Source organism: Nerophis lumbriciformis, linkage group LG13 (genome assembly GCF_033978685.3).
Source record: "Nerophis lumbriciformis linkage group LG13, RoL_Nlum_v2.1, whole genome shotgun sequence".
Classification (NCBI taxonomy): Eukaryota; Metazoa; Chordata; class Actinopteri; order Syngnathiformes; family Syngnathidae; genus Nerophis; species Nerophis lumbriciformis.
In genome coordinates, this window is record NC_084560.2 from 14,779,688 (window position 1) to 14,802,041 (window position 22,354).

A 22,354-nucleotide genomic window follows, 5' to 3' on the forward strand; every position below is an offset into this window, starting at 1 on the left:
GCTTCGATTGAAAGTCCAGTTTAGAAAACTGTTTTATTTTAGATAAAACAGTTAAAAGTCCAGGCGAGAGGAAGAAATAAACGATCGCTGCCGCTGCACTTGACTTGCTAACTGTTGCTGCTTGTTGTCACTTATTCTGCAGCCGAGTAGTCACAAGAATGATCCCTGGGATCACTAGCGCCCTCTATCACCATGAGGCGGGAGAACTGCGAGCCTCACCCAGTGCGTCTTTGCAACCGTTTTATGATTGCTCAGCACAAGAAATACGTTACACATATACAGTTGTTGACAAAATACACTGTACATTATATACCTCAGCTAACTAAACTATGGAAATGTATAATATAATTCATATAGCAATACGGTCTCACTGCACAGCAGGCCAGCAGTTAGCCGAGTCATTGCGCAATCCATGGTGAGGCACAACTGGCTGCTGACTCACTGCAAGTCCCTTCTCAGTATTTGAACGGCAAATGTGAAAATTCAGCGATTTTGAATAAAAATAATCTAAAACTGGTGAAGTTAAATGTAAAATAACTTTATAGTATAATCACTGGATACATATAACAATTTAATTATTATTTTTTTCTTTTTACATTTTTTTTCTTTCTATGATGGCACGTGAGGCCCCGCCTCACCTGCCTTCCCTGACTGCACGTCACTGGTACACCCTGACTAGACTTTTGATAAGACTGTTACCAAGTTGTGGCAAATAAATGTGGTGCATTCAAGTACAGTAAAGCATTTTAAAAATGTTCCTGCACGACATTCTGACAATAAACGCGCATCTTTTTTAAGTTACTCAAAATGTTGCAAGCAAGTTGTTATTACTCATGATTCATCCAATTTCAAAGGTGCGATTAATCTGATTAAAAAACATAATCATTATATAGCACTAACAAAAACAAAAACACATTCATTGGGAAAAAATGTGTTATTTTATCTCTATCATTGATGCTGAATAAAGAATGACAAATTATTGTATCAGAAGCGGAAAACAATCTTATTTTGATGGAAATGATCATACGTACCCGATTTTGAAGGTTGCGCAGGACCATCAGCTACAGTAAAACTCCGCCCCCTTTTGGAGTCAATGCACAACATTTGGCACATGCAGAATGTATCCTGTTTGTGTTTGCTAGTACTCATGCATTGAATGGGTCAAAGTATTGTACATTAATGGATTTTTTGAATTATTGATCATACAGAGAGTGAAATTGTTATGCAAATACGGTAATTATCTTACACCTGGCAACATTGATTCCCATCAAAACTAAAAAAAAAATTGTTATGCATGAAAAGATAAAAATAAATAAAAACAGTACTGTACTATGTACAAACCCCGTTTCCATATGAGTTGGGAAATTGTGTTAGAAGTCAATTTAAACTTAACACAATGATTTGCAAATCCTTTTCAACCCATATTCAATTGAATGCACTACAAAGACAAGATATTTGATGTTCAAACTCATAAACTTAATTTTTGTTTTGCAAATAATAATTAACTTAGAGTTTCATGGCTGCAACACGTGCCAAAGTAGTTGGGAAAGGTCATGTTCACCACTGTGTTACATGGCCTTTCCTTTTAACAACACTCAGTAAACATTTGGGAACTGAGGAGACACATTTTTTAAGCTTCTCAGGTGGAATTCTTTCCCATTCTTGCTTGATGTACAGCTTAAGTTGTTGAACAGTCCGGGGGTCTCCGTTGTCGTATTTTAGGCTTCATAATGCGCCACACATTTTCAATGGGAGACAGGTCTGGACTACAGGCAGGCCAGTCTAGTACCCGCACTCTTTTACTATGAAGCCACGTTGATGTAACACGTGGCTTGGCATTGTCTTGCTGAAATAAGCAGGGGCGTCCTTGGTAACGTTGCTTGGATGGCAACATATGCTGCTCCAAAACCTGTATGTACCTTTCAGCATTAATGGCGCCTTCACAGATGTGTAAGTTACCCATGTCTTGAGCACTAATACACCCCCATACCATCACAGATGCTGGCTTTTCAACTTTGCGCCTATAACAATCCGGATGGTTCTTTTCCTTTTTGGTCCGGAGGACACAACGTCCACAGTTTCCAAAAACAATTTGAAATGTGGACTCGTCAGACCACAGAACACTTTTCCACTTTGTATCAGTCTATCTTAGATGAACTCGGACCCAGCGAAGCCGACGGCGTTTCTGGGTGTTGTTGATAAACGGTTTTCGCCTTGCATAGGAGAGTTTTAACTTGCACTTACAGGTGTAGCGACCAACTGTAGTTACTGACAGTGGGTTTCTGAAGTGTTCCTGAGCCCATGTGGTGATATCCTTTACACACTGATGTCGCTTGTTGATGCAGTACAGCCTGAGGGATCGAAGGTCACGGGCTTAGCTGCTTACGTGCAGTGATTTATCCAGATTCTCTGAACCCTTTGATGATATTACGGACCGTAGATGGTGAAATCCCTAATTTCCTTGCAATAGCTGGTTGAGAAAGGTTTTTCTTAAACTGTTCAACAATTTGCTCACGCATTTGTTGACAAAGTGGTGACCCTCGCCCCATCCTTGTTTGTGAATGACTGAGCATTTCATGGAATCTACTTTTATACCCGATCATGGCACCCACCTGTTCCCAATTTGCCTGTTCCAAATAAGTGTTTGATGAGCATTCCTCAACTTTATCAGTATTTATTGCCACCTTTCACAACTTCTTTGTCACGTGTTGCTGGAATCAAATTCTAAAGTTAATGATTATTTGCAAAAAAAAAAAAAAAAGTTTTTCAGTGTGAACATCAAATATGTTGTCTTTGTAGCATATTCAACTGAATATGGGTTGAAAATGATTTGAAAATCATTGTATTCCGTTTATATATACATTTAACACAATTTCCCAACTCATATGGAAACGGAGTTTGTACTATGCTTGTGGTAATTTAATTAATTAACCTGCCAAAGGTATGTAACTTAATCCCAACGATGGTGCATGACATTTTTAATTTAACAAAATTAGCATTAACATTCGAGCCTTCATTATTCTATGGGAGAATTTGGTAGTATTTGTATAGAAGTTGGTTTACTTTTTTTGTCCATAATTTTCCCATGTTTTTCTCCTTAGGGTGTCCAGGAAGCTGTAGTTTAACCTAAAGGGGTTTCTTAAATGAATGAATAATACGCAAGCATATCACCCATGTTTACTGAACACAACTCATACTTATCCAAGTTTGATGTCTGCAATTTGTGTGATTCCCCACTAAACTTTTAAGTGATCATTTAATGAACATTTGAAGGTACAGCCTTGTGTGCTAATACTCAGAATTCATATAAACTATTAATTAATGTATCAATGAGCTGCAAATGCCAGCACTGTGGACTTTGGGCAAAAGTAAAGCAGGATAAATCAATTTGATCAGAGTCAGTCACAGATCTATTCCATCAGAACTTTTATTTACCTTTCCCTGCAGGTACTACTACCTTGCATTTCGAGCTCACCAGATGCCAGAGCCCAGCAAAGAGAATGCTTCTGCCATACTTGAGCGAGCCAAACTGGAAGACTGGGTGCTGGGTAAGACGAAGGTACGACGATGTTTCAATGATTCTACAAAATGAGTATGTTTATTTTTTCTATAAAAATGGGTGTTTGGTGCTGTCAGGTGTTCCTGAAGTACTACCATGTCGAGCAGCTGAACCTGCTGCTTCGAGAAGTGATAGCTCAGGTGGTGGTGATGCAAGCCTACACCAAAGGCTGGCTGGGGGCACGACGTTACCGGAAAGAGAAGGAGAAGAGGAACCGATGTGCTACCGTCATTCAGTCAGGTACTTTGATGTTAAAGTACCAGGAGAGTGGAAAAACAAGTTGGCTTTCTATGCTTATTAGTGTGTTATTGTATCGATTAAATCATATCCAATATCCAGTGTTGGGACTAACGCGTTACAAAGTAACGTCGTTAGTAACTAGTAATCTAACGCATTATTTTTTATATTCAGTAACTCAGTTACCGTTACTACATGATGCGTTACTTCGTTATTTTACGTTATTTTTTATGTAGTATCGGCTAGAAACAGAAGATCTGAGTGTGTTTTATTGGAGCGCTGCAGTGTCGTCCTTCTGATTCTTCCTGTGTCACAAGCCAGAGGCGCTCTGTGTGTGTGTCTGGGGAGGGGAAGGGAGGGGGGAAGGGGATGCGCAATACAACGTAAACCTTTTGGTTGGCCACGACAGGCTGTCCTCACTCAGGTCCGCACGGACCTGGAGGGGGCGTGCCTTAAAGGCCTACTGAAATGACATTTTTTTATTTAAACGGGGATAGCAGATCCATTCTATGTGTCATACTTGATCATTTCGCGATATTGCCATATTTTTGCTGAGAGGATTTAGTATAGAACAACGACGATAAAGTTCGCAACTTTTGGTCGCTGATAAAAAAAGCCTTACCTGTACCGGAAGTAGCGTGACGTCACAAGTTGAAAGTCTCCTCACATTTCCCCATTGTTTACATGAGCAGCGAGAGCGATTCGGACCGAGAAAGCGACGATTAACCCATTAATTTGAGCCAGGATGAAAGATTCGTGGATGAGGAACGTGAGAGTGAAGTATTAGAGTGCAGTGCAGGACGTATCTTTTTTTGCTCTGACCGTAACTTAGGTACAAGGGCTCATTGGATTCCACACTCTCTCCTTTTTCTATTGTGGATCACGGATTTGTATTTTAAACCACCTCGGATACTATATCCTCTTGAAAATGAGAGTCGAGAACGCGAAATGGACATTCACAGTGACTTTTATCTCCACGACAATACATCGGTGAAGCACTTTAGCTTCGGAGCTAACGTGATAGCATCGTGCTTAAATGCAGATAGAAACAAAAGAAATAAACCCCTGACTGGAAGGATAGACAGAATATCAACAATACTACCAAACTCTGGACCTGTAACCACACGGTTAATGATGTACCGCCTGACAAAGCCTAGCAATGCTGTTGCTAACGACGCCATTGAAGCTAGCTTAGCTACGGGACTCGACAGAGCTATGATAAAAACATTACTCTCCACCTAGCCAGCTCTCACCTGCTCATCAACACCGGTGCTCACCTGCGTTCCAGCAATCGACGGTGCGACGAAGGACTTCACCCGATCATCGGTGCGGTCGGCGGCTAGCGTCGGATAGCGCGTCTGCTAGCCAACTCAAAGTCCTCCTGGTTGTGTTGCTGTAGCCAGACGCTAATACACCAATCCCACCTACAGGTTTGTTCTTTGCAGTCTCCATTGTTAATTGAACAAATTGCAAAAGATTCACCAACACAGATGTCCAGAATACTGTGGAATTTTGCGATGTAAACAGAGCTTTTTGTATTGGATACAATGGTGACCGAATACTTCCGTTTCAACCATCGACGTCACGCGCAAACGTCATCATACCTAGACGTTTTCAACCGGAAGTTTCCCGGGAAATTTAAAATTACACTTTATAAGTTAACCCGGCCGTATTGGCATGTGTTGCAATGTTAAGATTTCATCATTGATATATAAACTATCAGACTGCGTGGTCGGTAGTAGTGGGTTTCAATAGGCCTTTAAGTCCGGCTGGAAATCGGGAGAAATTGGGGAGAATGGTTGTCCCGAGGAGAGGCACTGAAATTCGGGAGGGTTGGTAAGTATGAGATATTCTCACTTCTTTTCTTTTGTCGAGCACAAAGAAAAGAACATTTTAGTTAAATGTAAGTTGTTTCTTGGAACAAAGATCCTGTCTACTGCCCAAAACAACAATTCAAATCTGCCTGGTTAGGCTTGGTGTATGTCACATGTGCCTTCCTTAGGTGTACAGCTCCACTAATGGACATTGGAGTGTTACTTTCAAAGGCAAAATTAAAGTATTGCTAGAAACATAATTTTATATGGGACTTTAATTGTATTATATGTATAGTACATGTTCCAAAAAGAAAAAAAGCATAAAACACAGTATATTTAAATATCCATCCATCCATCCATCTTCTTCCGCTTATCCGAGGTCGGGTCGCGGGGGCAGCAGCCTAAGCAGGGAAGCCCAGACTTCCCTCTCCCCAGCCACTTCGTCCAGCTCCTCCCGGGGGATCCCGAGGCGTTCCCAGGCCAGCCGGGAGACATAGTCTTCCCAACGTGTCCTGGGTCTTCCTCGTGGCCTCCTACCGGTCGGACATGCCCTAAACACCTCCTTAGGGAGGCGCTCGGGTGGCATCCTGACCAGATGCCCGAACCACCTCATCTGGCTCCTCTCGATGTGGAGGAGCAGCGGCTTTACTTTAAGCTCCCCCCGGATGACAGAGCTTCTCACCCTATCTCTAAGGGAGAGCCCCGCCACCCGGCGGAGGAAACTCATTTCGGCCGCTTGTACCCGTGATCTTGTCCTTTCGGTCATAACCCAAAGCTCATGACCATAGGTGAGGATGGGAACGTAGATCGACCGGTAAATTGAGAGCTTTGCCTTCCGGCTCAGCTCCTTCTTCACCACAACGGATCGATACAGCATCCGCATTACTGAAGACGCCGCACCGATCCGCCTGTCGATCTCACGATCCACTCTTCCCTCACACGTGAACAAGACTCCGAGGTACTTGAACTCCTCCACTTGGGGCAAGATCTCCTCCCCAACCCGGAGATGGCACTCCACCCTTTTCCGGGCGAGAACCATGGACTCGGACTTGGAGGTGCTGATTCTCATCCCAGTCGCTTCACACTCGGCTGCGAACCGATCCAGTGAGAGCTGAAGATCCTGGCCAGATGAAGCCATCAGGACCAAATCATCTGCAAAAAGCAGAGACCTAATCCTGCAGCCACCAAACCGGATCCCTTCAACGCCTTGACTGCGCCTAGAAATTCTGTCCATAAAAGTTATGAACAGAATCGGTGACAAAGGGCAGCCTTGGCGGAGTCCAACCCTCACCGGAAACGTGTCCGACTTACTGCCGGCAAAGCGAACCAAGCTCTGACACTGATCATACAGGGAGCGGACCGCCACAATCAGACAGTCCGAAACCCCATACTCTCTGAGCACTCCCCACAGGACTTCCCGAGGGACACGGTCGAATGCCTTCTCCAAGTCCACAAAGCACATGTAGACTGGTTGGGCAAACTCCCATGCACCCTCAAGGACCCTGCCGAGAGTATAGAGCTGGTCCACAGTTCCACGACCAGGACGAAAACCACACTGTTCCTCCTGAATCCGAGGTTCGACTATCCGGCGTAGCCTCCTCTCCAGTACACCTGAATAGACCTTACCGGGAAGGCTGAGGAGTGTGATCCCACGATAGTTAGAACACACCCTCCGGTTCCCCTTTTTAAAGAGAGGAACCACCACCCCGGTCTGCCAATCCAGAGGTACTGCCCCCGATGTCCACGCGATGATGCAGAGTCTTGTCAACCAAGACAGCCCTACAGCATCCAGAGCCTTAAGGAACTCCGGGCGGATCTCATCCACCCCCGGGGCCTTGCCACCGAGGAGCTTTTTAACTACCTCAGCAACCTCAGCCCCAGAAATAGGAGAGCCCACCACAGAATCCCCAGGCACTGCTTCCTCATAGGAAGACGTGTTGGTGGGATTGAGGAGGTCTTCGAAGTATTCCCTCCACCGATCCACAACTTCCGCAGTCGAGGTCAGCAGAACACCATCCGCACCATACACGGTGTTGGTAGTGCACTGCTTCCCCTTCCTGAGGCGGCGGATGGTGGTCCAGAATCGCTTCGAAGCCGTCCGGAAGTCGTTTTCCATGGCTTCCCCGAACTCCTCCCATGTCCGAGTTTTTGCCTCCGCGACCGCTGAAGCCGCACACCGCTTGGCCTGTCGGTACCTGTCCGCTGCCTCAGGAGTCCCATGAGCCAAAAGAACCCGATAGGACTCCTTCTTCAGCTTGACGGCATCCCTCACCGCCGGTGTCCACCAACGGGTTCTAGGATTACCGCCACGACAGGCACCAACTACCTTGCGGCCACAGCTCCAATCAGCCGCCTCGACAATAGAGGTGCGGAACATGGTCCACTCGGACTCAATGTCCAGCACCTCCCTCGTGACATGTTCAAAGTTCTTCCGGAGGTGGGAATTGAAACTCTCTCTGACAGGAGATATTTAAATATACTAAATGTAAAAAAGGGGAATAAATATTCAAAATAAGATCATTTAATGAAATCTAGTTTGGTTACGCCATCATGAGCGCAACACAAGGTTGTAAAAGTTTCAATTACAATTCTAAATAAGATGTCAAAAGCAAACTGAAACCAAATACACACAGCTTAAAGATTGATCAATACCTATTTAAATTTAGTAATACATAAATATGATGATTTATCAAAATATAAAAGAAATATACCTGAACAGAACGCTCATGATGGTTACACCAAAAAGTAACGCTATGAATCGCGTTTTTCCAAGTTTTTGGGGCATTTTTATGCTATTTCCAAGCATCTCCTTTTTATTATCGTTGATTTTAAATGGTCAAACTAATGCATATTATATATGCATGCCCTAGTAAACAAAAAAAAAGTCATATTTATTTTGATTGTTACATTTTGAAGTACATTTGTGCAGGTGGGTGTAAATGTACCCATTACCAGAGCTGTACACTTAGGTGAAGCCAGGTTTACAGCTATGTTGTTATTATGCTGTTTGTTACTCATGTATGTTATGTTGCAGCTATTTAAAATAGTTTTGTCAATTTGTTCTGGCCCGAAACAAATTGGCCCTTTGAAACATATCTTTGTCTTTGTGTGTTGTATGTAGACCACATTGCTTAGCAGAGTTCAGTGATGCAAATGCATGTCAAGTTGATCAACAGATTGTATTATTCTCCAGTGCAATAACAGTACTGAAATGAAGGCTAAAAGTGCATTAATGGGAGCTTTTAAAAAAAAAAGAAGGAAAAAAAAGTAACTAAATAGTTATTTTTTACAGTAACACATTACTTTTTGGTGTAAGTAACTGAGTTAGTAACTTTTGAAATAAAGTAACTAGTAACTGTAACTAGTTACTGGTTTTCAGTAACTAACCCAACACTGCCAATATCATTCGGGCTCAAAAATATAAGGTCCTGGATCATGATTTTTCCAAAAGTAATAGTTATTGGCTCTCACAAAGTCTCCTCGATTAGCATTGTTGTTGATGGGGAAGGGATCTTTGGTTCCTAGCGAGACGTCATGTGATCATGTGACTGGCTTCCTCATTATCTCTCAAAATGGTTCGGGAATCTCTGTAAAATTGATACTATTTTGATCATATCTATTTATTTGCAGACTGTGGAAGTATTTTAGTAACATAAATCAGACATGTATTATAATAGCTTCAATATAGAGGCAACTTATTTTTCCACTCTACATGTACCTTAAAGTGGAGTTACAGTATATTGTGGCGGGCCGTGTGTTTCCCACCGAGACCTTCAGTGATATCCTACATCAGTGTTTTTCAACCACTGTGCCACTACTGTGCCGTGAGATTAAGTAATTTCACCTATTTGGGTAAAAAATATTTTTTGCAAACCAGTAATTATAGTCTGCAAATGATGTGTTGTTGTTGAGTGTCGGTGCTGTCTAGAGCTCGGCAGAGTAACCGTGTAATACTCTTCCATAACAGTAGGTGGCAGCCGGTAGCTTATTGCTTTGTAGATGTGGGAAACAGCGGGAGGCAGCGTGCAGGTAAAAAGGTGTCTAATGCTTAAACCAAAATTAAACAAAAGGTGAGTGCCCCTAAGAAAAAGGCATTGAAGCTTAGGGAAGGCTAAGCAGAATGAAACTAAAACTGAACTGGCTACAAAGTAAACAAAAACAGAATGCTGGACGACAGCAAAGACTTACTGCGGAGCAAAGACGGGGTCCACAATGTCCATCCGAACATGACATGACAATCTACAATGTCCCCACAAAGAAGGATAAAAACAAAGTAGATGCGGGAAATATCGCTCAAAGGAAGACATGAAACTGCTACAGGAAAATACCAAAAAAAGAGAAAAAGCCACCAAAATAGGAGCGCAAGACAATAAGTAAAACACTACACACAGGAAAACAGCAAAAGACTCAAAATAAATCACAGCGTGATGTGACAGGTGGTGACAGTACACCTACTTTGAGACAAGAGCTTTAGTGATGCATGCTTGGTTATGCTTTAAAGTCATATCCAACAATTGCGACAATGTGGCAAATGCAAGAAACACAGCGTTGTTTCTCTCAGGTCTTTATTGTAAGACTGCCAACATGAGAATGTACAATAATACAAAATATGCACTTTAATAGTGTGCCCAAGAAGACACACAAACCACACCCATTCTGCTGAGTGTGAGCATGGTCCTAGTGCCGGCCACACAACCACCCCCCGAACACCCAGACAGCAAGTTATGGGGAAAACTAAAACCTCTCAGGGGGCCTCACTCGCCTGCCGTAACGGCTACAATGTCCATCCTGCGGGGGAGCAGGTGTACCTTGTGGGGCAGAAGAGATATCAGGGCCCGGTGGAGGCGAAGAACATTCAACCCTAACAGATCTTGGGGGGCGACCTCGGCGGGGGACTTGGCCCGGCAGTATTTCTTCACCTGCAACACAATGCGCCGGTTTAAGCCTGTCCAGAGAAACGCATTCCCTGCGCCCGCCCATATCCAGCACAAAGTTTTTAGGACCGCGTTCCAGCACCCTAAATGGGCCATCGTAAGGGGGTTGGAGGGGTGAACGGTGAGCGTCATGACGTACAAAGACAAAACGGGCAGACTTAAGCTCTGACGGCACAAACGACTTAGGGAAACAGTGGTGGACCGGGCCAGGAGCCAAGGACCCCCTCGCCAAAAAGGGAAAAGGTCGCGGGGTGCAACCCTCAGGTAAAAATTCCCCTGTGACACGAAGTGGCTGACCGAACACTAATTCAGCGGGGGCCGCTGCGAGATCCTCTTTAGGGGCTGAGCGCAACCCGAGCATAACCCAAGGTAAACGGTCAACCCAATTGCTATCAACGAGCGCCGCACGCAATGCTGCCTTAAGCGACCGGTGAAAACGTTCACATAAGCCGTTAGCTTGGGGATGGTAGGCTGTAGTACGGTGCACCTGCACACCCAAGGACTGCGCCAACGCTGACCAAAGCTCCGACACAAACTGGGATCCCCTGTCCGAGGTGATATCGGACGGCGTGCCAAAATGCGCAACCCAAGCTGACAGAAACGCGCGAGCAACGTCTACAGAGGCAGTGGAGGAAAGAGGAACTGCTTCTGGCCATCTGGTAGTACGATCTACCATCGTGAGCAAGTGCGTATAACCTTGCGACGGAGGGAGGGGGCCAACTAAGTCCACGTGCATGTGGTCAAACCGCCTGACCGGAATCGGAAATGGTTCGAGGGCCGTCTTAGTGTGCTGAGGAGTCCATTCGATGGAATCGCTGGCCTTTTTGTTCCGTAAGGCACCATAAAGAGGCTGCAGGAGGTGGGCAGCGCGAGGAAGGAATCGATAATAAAAATTAATCATGCCCAAAAATTCCTGCAGAGCTTTGACAGTGGAGGGGCGAGGAAAATCTGCCACCACTTGCACTTTCGAAGGCAAAGGGATCGCACCCAGTGACGAAATACGGTGACCTAAAAAATCGATCTCTGACAGCCCAAACTGACATTTAGAAGGATTGACGATCAGGCCGTGCTCATCTAGACGCGTGAACACTTGTGTTAGGTGTGCCTGGTGCTCCTCGGCTGAAGGACTCGCCACCAAAATGTCGTCGAGATAAACAAACACAAAATTGAGGCCACGCAAAACTGAGTCCATTAATCTCTGAAAGGTTTGTGCTGCCCCCTTCAGGCCAAAAGGCATACGCAGGAACTCAAAAAGCCCAAACGGGGTTATTACTGCGGTCTTGGGCACGTCCTCAGCACGCACCGGCACCTGGTGATAACCACGAACTAAGTCTACCTTCGAGAAAATGGCGGCGCCAGCCAGGCGCGCCGAAAAGTCCTGGATGTGCGGAATAGGGTAGCGGTCGTGCGTTGTGATGTTGTTAAGGCGGCGAAAATCCCCACACGGCCGCCAGGAACCGTCTGACTTAGGCACCATGTGCAAAGGCGAGGCCCACGGGCTATTAGAACGCCTAACTATGCCTAAACGCTCCATAGTAGCAAACTCCTCTTTAGCAATGGTCGATTTAGCCGTGTCAAGACGGCGCGCGCGCGCAAAAACTGGCGGCCCACCGTGGGAATGAAATGTTCAACACCGTGTTTAGTGTCCGCGGTAGAAAAAGCGGGAGTGATTAATGACGGAAAATCCGCCAGCAAACGCTGAAAAACGTCACCAGATACCAAATAATTAGCGTGTGTTAACGGTCCAAGTCCCCCCGCCTGACATGTAAAAGTTGAAAAAGACACAGCATCAATCAATCGGCGGTTAGCAATATCAACAAGCAGTCCATTAGCACACAGAAAATCCGTGCCAATAATGGGGACTGTGATGGCGGCGATGACAAAATCCCACTGGAATTTGCGTCCATGGAAGCACACAGTCACCAACCTGGAGCCAAAAGTGTCGATTGACGAGCCGTTGGCGGCATTCAGCAGCGGCCCACATCCACCTGTCGCCTTGTCCGCGTCCGTGGCAGGTAACAGGCTGACTTGCGAACCGGAGTCCACCAGGAAACGTCTCCTTGACGATGAGTCGGCGATGAAGAGCAGCTCGCTTGCCGGCGTTGGAGTTTCCCGGGGCCGTGAAGGAGCATGGAGGAACACACCGTCGCGCTTTGGCGCCAAATCGTTGATGGAAGAAGCACTGGCTCGCTTCGCGCCTTTTCCGGGTAGCGACTCCCGCCACTACCGCTGGGTCCGCGTTCTCCATCGTCTGCAGGGGAGGCGCTTATACGCTCTGCACGGCAAACCGTCTGGAAGCCAGAAGCACCCGGTCAGCTTCTTCAGCCAAGCCCCGGTAATCGCCGGAGGCCAAAGAAGTGGAGTTAGCTAGCACCGCACGGGCCGCAGGTGGTAGCTGCCGCAAGAAAAGATGCGGGAAAATGAACCCGCCCTCCTCGGAGCCCAGCAGCGACAGCATACTGTCCATTAAATCCACGGCGGTGCTATCGCCCAAACCCGGCAGGGAAAGAAGTCTATCTGCTCTCTCAGCGTCAGTTAGAGTAAATCTCCGAAGTAGAAGATTCTTTAGTGCAGCGTACTTGTCGCGCTGTGGAAGCGTTCGCAACAGCTGCATTGCGCGGCGAGTGGTCGCCTGGTCGAGGGCTGTTACGACCAAGTAATACCGGGAGTCGTCGCCGGCGATTCCTCGCAGGTGGAAAAGTGCCTCGATGTGCTGGAACCATGATGCCGGGTCGCTCTGCCAGAACTCCGGAAGCTTTGTCCCCGCGGGTAATGCAGGTTGCTGGAGTTGGGGCGACATGGCCGATGAAGACACTGCTTCCTCTTCTGCGTGAAACATTGTCGGGGTCACCAATGTGGCAAATGCAAGAAACACAGCGTTGTTTCTCTCAGGTCTTTATTGTAAGACTGCCAACATGAGAATGTACAATAATACAAAATATGCACTTTAGTAGTGTGCCCAAGAAGACACACAAACCACACCCATTCTGCTGAGTGTGAGCATGGTCCTAGTGCCCGCCACAACAACAACTTTTTACTGTCAACTGAGTTTCGTTTTTTTAAGATTTCTGCTGGTGGTGTGCCTCTGTATTTTTTCAATGCAAAAAATGTGCCTTGGCTCAAAAAAGGTTGAAAAACACTGTCCTGTATTATCCGACTTCAATAAATATCTCTCAATATACCATCATTGATGTCACCACATGACCACGGCTGGAGAAATACGATACACTACTGTGCATTGGATCACCTCAACAGTGTACAAAACAGGCGATTTATCGGTGCATTTAAGAATAAAAAAACTTGCATCAGCAATTAAAACATATCTTAAGTGATACTGTAGATTTTTATGGACTGTAAATAAAAAATAAAATTAACTTTCATCACACTAAAATGGCACTAGTGTGCATGTTGTCTATCTGTGTTGGCCCTGCGATGAGGCGGCGACCGGTCCAAGGTGTACCCCGCCCTCCACCCCAATGCAGCTGGGATAGGCTCCAGCACCCCCACGTCCCTGAAAGGGACAAGCAGTAAAAATTGGATGGATTTATGGATTTATGATCATGATTTATGTTAGGCTATCAGAGAAGGCCTCGCTGGCCCTAACAGCTAATCATCAATTTTAATCTCATGTAAAAACAAATAATGGAATCAACACATTTGCAATGCAGAATGACTCGAAATCTGTAAAAGACCTCTCCAAACGCATTTTGTGCAGTTTGTCCAAGTAGTGTTTGCGTTGTGCATGTGCAAATCGTCGGATGATCCGGTCGTGACTAGGGATGATGTTTGATAAGAAATTATCAAGTTCGAGCCTATTATCGAATCCTCTTATCGAACCGATTCCTTATCGATTCTCTTATCGGGTCCAGATAGGTTGTTGTATATGGAAAAAAAACACACAATATTTGGTTTAACAAAAGTTTAGTTTCATTATATAAGAAAAAAACTAAATCTAATAAATAAATAAATATCAACTGTTACCCCCCTAAAAAAAAATAATAAAATAAATAAATATTGACTGTTGTTACCCAAAGTATATTAAGTGGGATTTTTCAGAAAAACAAATATATACAGTAACACAAATACAACCTGTCTCTGTGATCACTATAGGTGTATAAATAATAATATAGTGTTAAATAAAATCAGTCCCTTGGGCACAAAACTGAAAATAATACAGCTCTCCAAAAAGTGCACTTCTGCTGCTATTGGAACATCCTTCTGGGGTCCATCAGTGTGGCCTCCTCCAGGAATGACTGCATGTCCTTGTCCTGTAGGGAAAATGAGGGACAGACACAGCATAGAATTAGGGGGGAAATTAGCTGAATGTGAAGACTAGGGTGTCTGTTATCAAGTCTTTAGCATCAGTATGTGGAATTTAAATGATGGAATGGATTAAGTAATGAAGTTAAACATTGTACTGATATGATCTACTTTAGGAGGTTGTTCAAATTAATAGTGCTTACAAAGTACAAAGAAGAATTATATATCTGCTGCTATTTGACATAACTGTTTGTTATGATGCTTTGACATTTTTGCACTTTATTTCTTTATTGAAAGAAAATTCTATGAAGAGAAAAGTTGTTTGCAAATGTGGTTACAATGCTAAAGTAAAAGTTAAAGCTAAAAAAAGAACTTATACTTTATATATATACTTTATACTTTATTGAGTTAACATTATTTCTTTATAGGGGGAAAGATGTGATGTTATGAGCTAGGGAATATAACAACTACACTACCCAGCATGCAACGGGAGTGACGAGCATGCGCGGTAGCCCCGAAAAGTGTTGTTGCATGTCGCCACCCGGCAGCTAAGAATGAGGTTATGAGCACGCTGTGAAAGTAAACGTCAAGAACTCAGCCAACACGCCTCGTCTGCATTATTTATAATTAGACAGACAACACATATACAGTGTGATTTTGTTTTGTTTACAAGGAAAGAAAAACAAAAGTTAAAAAAGGGAGATATATGTTGTATATATATGTATGTGCTGCGGTTGCTTTAAGAACGTTGCGACAGCTGCCGTAAAGGAGGTGCGTTGCTAGCCTGGTTGCTATGTTTCCGGTTGGTCGTAAAAGTGTTCGTCATGTGTTTGTACCCTGCTCAAATCTCTCAGTAAAGTTATTCATTGGATTATACCTTTTGTTTTGAACTTTATTACACCTCGGAGCACTTTTTCCGGTCCATTGTTTTTCCTGCTTTCGCTATCTGCGCCTAATGACTGAGCTACGTGACGTCATTTCTTGTGATGTCCCACGGAGCATTTCTGGTCGGGACGGGATTCGTTCCCAGGGATTCAAATAAAGAACCAACTCTTTTTCTTTACTATAGTGGTCTGGATAACGGGTACCGGTTCTCAAAAAGGGATTCGAGTCCGAGGACTCTGTTCTTTTCTTATCGAACAACTGGGAAAATCGGTTTCGAGTATCATCCCTAGTCGTGACAGACTGCAGAACCAAAGAAGTCAAAATGAAAGATGCTGAATGTTGGTTCTCTCCTAGGGAAATAGGAGTACAAAAAACAAGCACTTCCAGCTTATAAATAAAGAAAATCAGGTCCACATTGAAATTAATAAATGTTTGCGTATAAAAACAAATATGTTTTTGTTCAAATGAACATAAAGTTAAAGGGGAACTGCACTTTTTTTATGTTGCCTATCATTCACAATCATTATGAAAGACATGACGACGGATGTATTTTTTTAAAATGCATTCTAACTCGTAAATAAACGTAAATGAAAGTATGCTTACAATGGAGCCAATGGAAGGTTCTCTATTCCGGCCGTAAAACCCAATAATTAACAATCCAAAAACCACTAACAATACCTTATCTACATTTCACGACTTGAAGATTAACAAAGTTTTAGCGCTATTGTTATTATAAACCCTAACGCAGACCAACTATTTATAGCAGCGCTGTGATCACTAGCTTGTGTGGCTATGTTGACATCATCGGCTTGTGAGCGGCTTTCTCGCGTCGGAGATTGTGGAAGTTTATTCTAGATCATAAATAATGACTCTCACCTTGATAGTAGAGAGATGAGGATGTAATCTGACAAGTTGGTACACTTTGACAGCCAATTTAGGCCCGAAAATAGCAAGAAAGACACTAAAAGACACTTGGCTCCACGTTCCTTTTTTGCCCCCGAGGATTATGAGTCATTCTTCATCTAAACGGGAATATAACAAGATTCTATCAGTCGGCATCCTAATGACAGCAGACCTCATACAGTAAGTGATAATATATGATTGTTGGTGCACATGAAGTCTGCAGTGAGTAATAATCAGTGATGTTGTTGAAGAAAAACTAGTTAGTAGAAAAATTAGTGCGCTGCATATGCTTAAAATGAGCAAAATACGTGAACATTATATGTTATTATAAATGTGCCTGTTACTACATGACATATATACTTACATCATGTATATATTACATGTTATTATGAATATTACTACATGACATATATACTTACATCATGTATATATTACATGTTATTATGAATGTTACTACATTACGTTTATACGTACATCATGTATATATTACATGTTATTATGAATGTTACTACATGACATATACTTACATCATGTATATATTACATGTTATTATGAATGTTACTACATTACATTTATACTTACATCATGTATATATTACATGTTATTATGAATGTTACTACATGACATATACCTACATCATGTATATATTACATGTTATGAATGTTACTACATGACATTTATACTTACATCATGCATATATTACATGTTATTATGAATGTTACTACATGACATATATACTTACATCATGTATATATTACATGTTATTATGAATGTTACTACATGACTTATATACTTACATCATGTATATATTACATGTTATTATGAATGTTACTACATGACATATATACTTACATCATGTATATATTACATGTTATTATGAATGTTACTACATAACATATATACTTACATCATGTATATATTACATGTTATTATGAATGTAATATATACATTCATAATAACATGACATATATACTTACATCATGTACATATTACATGTTGTTATGAATGTTACTACATTACATGTATACTTACATCATGTATATATTACATGTTATTATGAATGTTACTACATGACATATATACTTACATCATGTATATATTTCATGTTATTATGAATGTTAGTACATGACATTTATACTTACATCATTTATATATTACATGTTATTATGAATGTTACTGCATTACATATATACTTACATCATGTACTGTATATATTACATGTTATTATGAATGTTACTACATTACATATATACTTACATCATGTATGTATTACATGTTATTATGAATGTTACTACATTACATATATACTTACATCATGTATATATCCATCCATCCATCCATTTTCTACCGCTTGTCCCTTTTGGGGTCGCGGGGGGTCGCTGGAGCCTATCTCAGCTGCATTCGGGCGGAAGGCGAGGTACACCCTGGACAAGTCGCCACCTCATCGCAGGGCCAACACAGATAGACAGACAACATTCACACTCACATTCACACACTAGGGCCAATTTAGTGTTGCCAATCAACCTATCCCCAGGTGCATGTCTTTGGAGGTGGGAGGAAGCCGGAGTACCCGGAGGGAACCCACGCAGTCACGGGGAGAACATGCAAACTCCACACAGAAAGATCCCGAGCCTGGGATTGAACCCAGGACTGCTCAGGACCTTCGTATTGTGAGGCAGATGCACTAACCCCTCTTCCACCGTGCTGCCCTATATATTACATGTTATTATGAATGTTACTACGTGACATATATACTTACATCATGTATATATTACATGTTATTATGAATGTTACTACATGACATATATACTTACATCATGTATATATTACATGTTATTATAAATGTTACTACATGACATATATACTTACATCATGTATATATTACATGTTATTATGAATGTTTCTAAATGACACATATACCTACTCAGTGGCCTAGTGGTTAGAGTGTCCGTCCTGAGATCGGTAGGTTGGGAGTTCAAACCCCGGCCGAGTCATACCAAAGACTATAAAAATGGGACCCATTACCTCTCTGCTTGGCACTCAGCATCAAGGGTTGGAATTGGGGGTTAAATCACCAAAATGATTCCCGGGCGCGGCCACCGCTGCTGCCCACTGCTCCCCTCACCTCCCAGGGGGTGATCAAGGGTGATGGGTCAAATGCAGAGAATAATTTCGCCACACCTAGTGTGTGTGTGACAATCATTGGTACTTTAACTTTAACTTTAACTTTGGATGTTTTTTAAGGGCTTTATAGGCAAATTAGAACGACTACTATAGGCGCCTTTGCTCGCATTAATTTACTATTTAGAATGCATTAAAAAAATAAAAACACGTGTTTTTGTCCTACTAAAGTATTGTGAATGACAAATATGCAATTCCCCTTTAAAGGTGTTTAATAAATACAGAGAGTGCGTATATATTCCATTCTTTCTTGAGTCTCTTTGCTCATGTAAAATGAAACACCAACGATTGACAGCACAAATTCAGACAAATTTCAGATCATATCTATGTGGAGTTTGCATTTTCCTCCCATGCTTGTGGGGGTTCCGCTGTGTATTTCTATTGTGTAAGGTGGCGGTTATGATTGATATCTGGCTGGTCTAAAAAAGTACTCTTAGCACAGTTTAGTTTAGTTTATTAAGGATCCCCATTAATCTACACTGCAGAGGAGACTATTCTTCCTGGGGTCCAGGCAAAAAACATCACACAATCACAAAACAAAAGATTACAATGCAGTACAACATGATCAAATAATAATATGTTGTAATACAAAAATAGCAACAACAAAGAACCAAAAAACAAACAAACAATAACTTCGAGTTTACATAATAATGTTCATACCAAAGATAAAAAGAGCAATATAAAAATATATGTACCGTATTTTTCGGACTATAAGTCAGTTTTTTTCATAGTTTGGCCGGGGGTGCGACTTATACTCAGGAGCGACTTATGTGTGAAATTATTAACACATTACCGTAGAATATCAAATAATATTATTTAGCTCATTCACGTAAGAGACTAGACGTATAAGATTTCATGGGATTTAGCGATTAGAAGTGACAGATTGTTTGGTAAACGTATAGCATGTTCTATATGTTATAGTTATTTGAATGACTCTTACCATAATATGTTACGTTAACATACCAGGCACATTCTCAGTTGGTTATTTATGCGTCATATAACGTACACTTATTCAGCCTGTTGTTCACTATTCTTTATTTATTTTAAATTGCCTTTCAAATGTATATTCTTGGTGTTGGCTTTTATCAAATAAATTTCCCCCAAAAATGTGACTTATACTCCAGTGGGACTTATATATGTTTTTTTCCTTCTTTATTATGCATTTTCGGCAGGTGCAACTTATACTCCGGTGCGACTTATACTCCGAAAAATACAGTATATATTTTTGCAAAAATAAAACAAAGAACCAATGGCCTAAAATATACACATTAGTGTACCAAAGACAAACAATAAGTGACGAAAAAGTACCATCCATCCATTTTCTACTGCTTGTCCCATAATCAATGAAATAGTCAATAATCAATAAAACCAGTCGTGACATTAGGTACCATCTATAATAATCTCTCTCCGCAATACTTCTCCTCTAAGTCTATTCTTAAAACCCACTCTGCTGGTGATTGATAGCAGATATTGGGAAGTGGATTCCAGTAAGTGATTGCCCTATACATAACAATCTTTTTCAAAACATCACTTTTGGGTTTAAGACGGGTGAGAGCACCTCTTAGGGCTAGCCTGGTACCATAGTTGTGACTGTTACTAGCCTGGTACCATAGTTGTGACTGTCACCAGCCTGGTACCATAGTTGTGACTGTCACCAGCCTGGTACCATAGTTTTGACTGTCACTAGCCTGGTACCATAGTTGTGACTGTCACCAGCCTGGTACCATTGTTGTGACTGTCACTAGCCTGATACCATAGTTGTGACTGTCACTAGCCTGGTACCATAGTTGTGACTGTCACTAGCCTGGTACCATAGTTGTGACTGTCACTAGCCTGGTACCATAGTTGTGACTGTCACCAGCCTGGTACCATAGTTGTGACTGTCACCAGCCTGGTACCATAGCTGTGACTGTCACCAGCCTGGTACCATAGTTGTGACTGTCACCAGCCTGGTACCATAGTTGTGACTGTCACTAGCCTGGTACCATAGTTGTGACTGTCACTAGCAAGCAACAGCTGAGAATACAGATAAGCAGGTTTGTGGTATGTATAGATTTGTTTTAAAAATAGAATCAAACTACAAACTAGTCTTTCACCAACTCTCATCCATGACAATTCATTATGCATGGTCTCAATGCTGGTCCTAAATGAGCAATGAAGAGCTAGTCTGGCAGCTCTGTTTTGGGTAAACTGGATTTTATGTAGTTCTTCTTTAGACCAGATTGCTGTGTCACTTTAGGGTAAGGTTTTACTACTTACGTATAAAATACTACACGGTCTAACTCCAGCCTATCTTGCCGATTGTATTGTGCCATATGTCCCGGCAAGAAATCTGCGTTCAAAGAACTCCGGCTTATTAGTGATTCCCAGAGCCCAAAAAAAGTCTCTCTTTTCTATTCGGGCTCCAGTACTATGGAATGCTCTCCCGGTAACTGTTAGAGATGCTACCTCAGTAGAAGCATTTAAGTCCCATCTTAAAACTCATTTGTATACTCTAGCCTTTAAATAGACCCCCCTTTTAGACCAGTTGATCTGCCGTTTCTTTTCCTTTCTCCTCTGCTCCCCCCTCTCTCTTGTGGAGGGGGAGACACACAGGTCCGGTGGCCATGGATGAATACAGAGTCGGGACCCGGGTTGGACCGCTCACCTGTGCATCGGTTGGGAACATCTCTGCGCTACTGACCCGTCTCCGCTCGGGATGGTTTCCTGCTGGCCCCACTGTGGACTGGACTCTCACTATTATGTTGGATCCACTATGGACTGGACTCTCACTATTATGTTGGATCCACAATGGACTGGACTCTCACACTATTATGTTAGATCCACTATGGTCTGGACTCTCACACTATTATGTTAGATCCACTATGGACTGGACTCTTACTATTATGTTGGATCCACTGTGGACTGGACTCTCACAATATTATGTCAGACCCACTCGACATCCATTGCATTTGGTCTCCCCTAGAGTGGGCAGGGGTTACCCACATATCAATCAATCAATCAATCTTTGTTTATTTATATAGCCCTAAATCACAAGTGTCTCAAAGGGCTGCACAAGCCACAATGACATCCTCGGTACAGAGCCCACATAAGGGCAAGGAAAAACTCACCCCAGTGGGACGTCGATGAGAATGACTATGAGAAACCTTGGAGAGGACCGCATATGTGGGTAACCCCCCCCCCTAGGGGAGACCGAATGCAATGGATGTCGAATGGGTCTGACATAATATTGTGAGAGTCCAGTCCATAGTGGATCCAACATAATAGAGTCCAGTCCATAGTGGATCTAACATAATAGTAAGAGTCCAGTCCATAGTGGATCCAACATAATAGTAAGAGTCCAGTCCATAGTGGGGCCAGCAGGAAACCATCCCGAGCGGAGACGGGTCAGCAGCGCAGAGATGTTCCCAACCGATGCACAGGCGAGCGGTCCACCCCGGGTCCCGACTCTGGACACCCAGCACTTCATCCATGGCCACCGGACCTGTGCCCCCCCCCCCCCCCCTTATATGCGGTCCTCTCCAAGGTTTCTCATAGTCATTCACATCGACGTCCCACTGGGGTGAGTTTTTCCTAGCCCT

The 22,354-nt window shown here is 42.9% G+C and overlaps 1 protein-coding gene across 6 annotated transcripts in view; it reads left to right on the forward strand.

Annotated features, from left to right (window-relative positions):
* myo3b (myosin IIIB) overlaps positions 1-22,354 on the forward strand; it is a 304,160-nt gene that overhangs the window by 157,829 nt on the left and 123,977 nt on the right. For all 6 annotated transcript variants that reach the window (XR_009816499.2, XM_061971641.2, XM_061971640.2 and 3 more), the window contains 2 exons: positions 3,448-3,559; positions 3,637-3,799. Coding sequence is in view for 5 of the 6 variants with exons in the window: in XM_061971641.2 (XP_061827625.1) it covers positions 3,448-3,559; positions 3,637-3,799 (275 nt within the window). In the remaining variant the exon portion in view is untranslated. The remainder of the gene's footprint in view (positions 1-3,447; positions 3,560-3,636; positions 3,800-22,354) is intronic.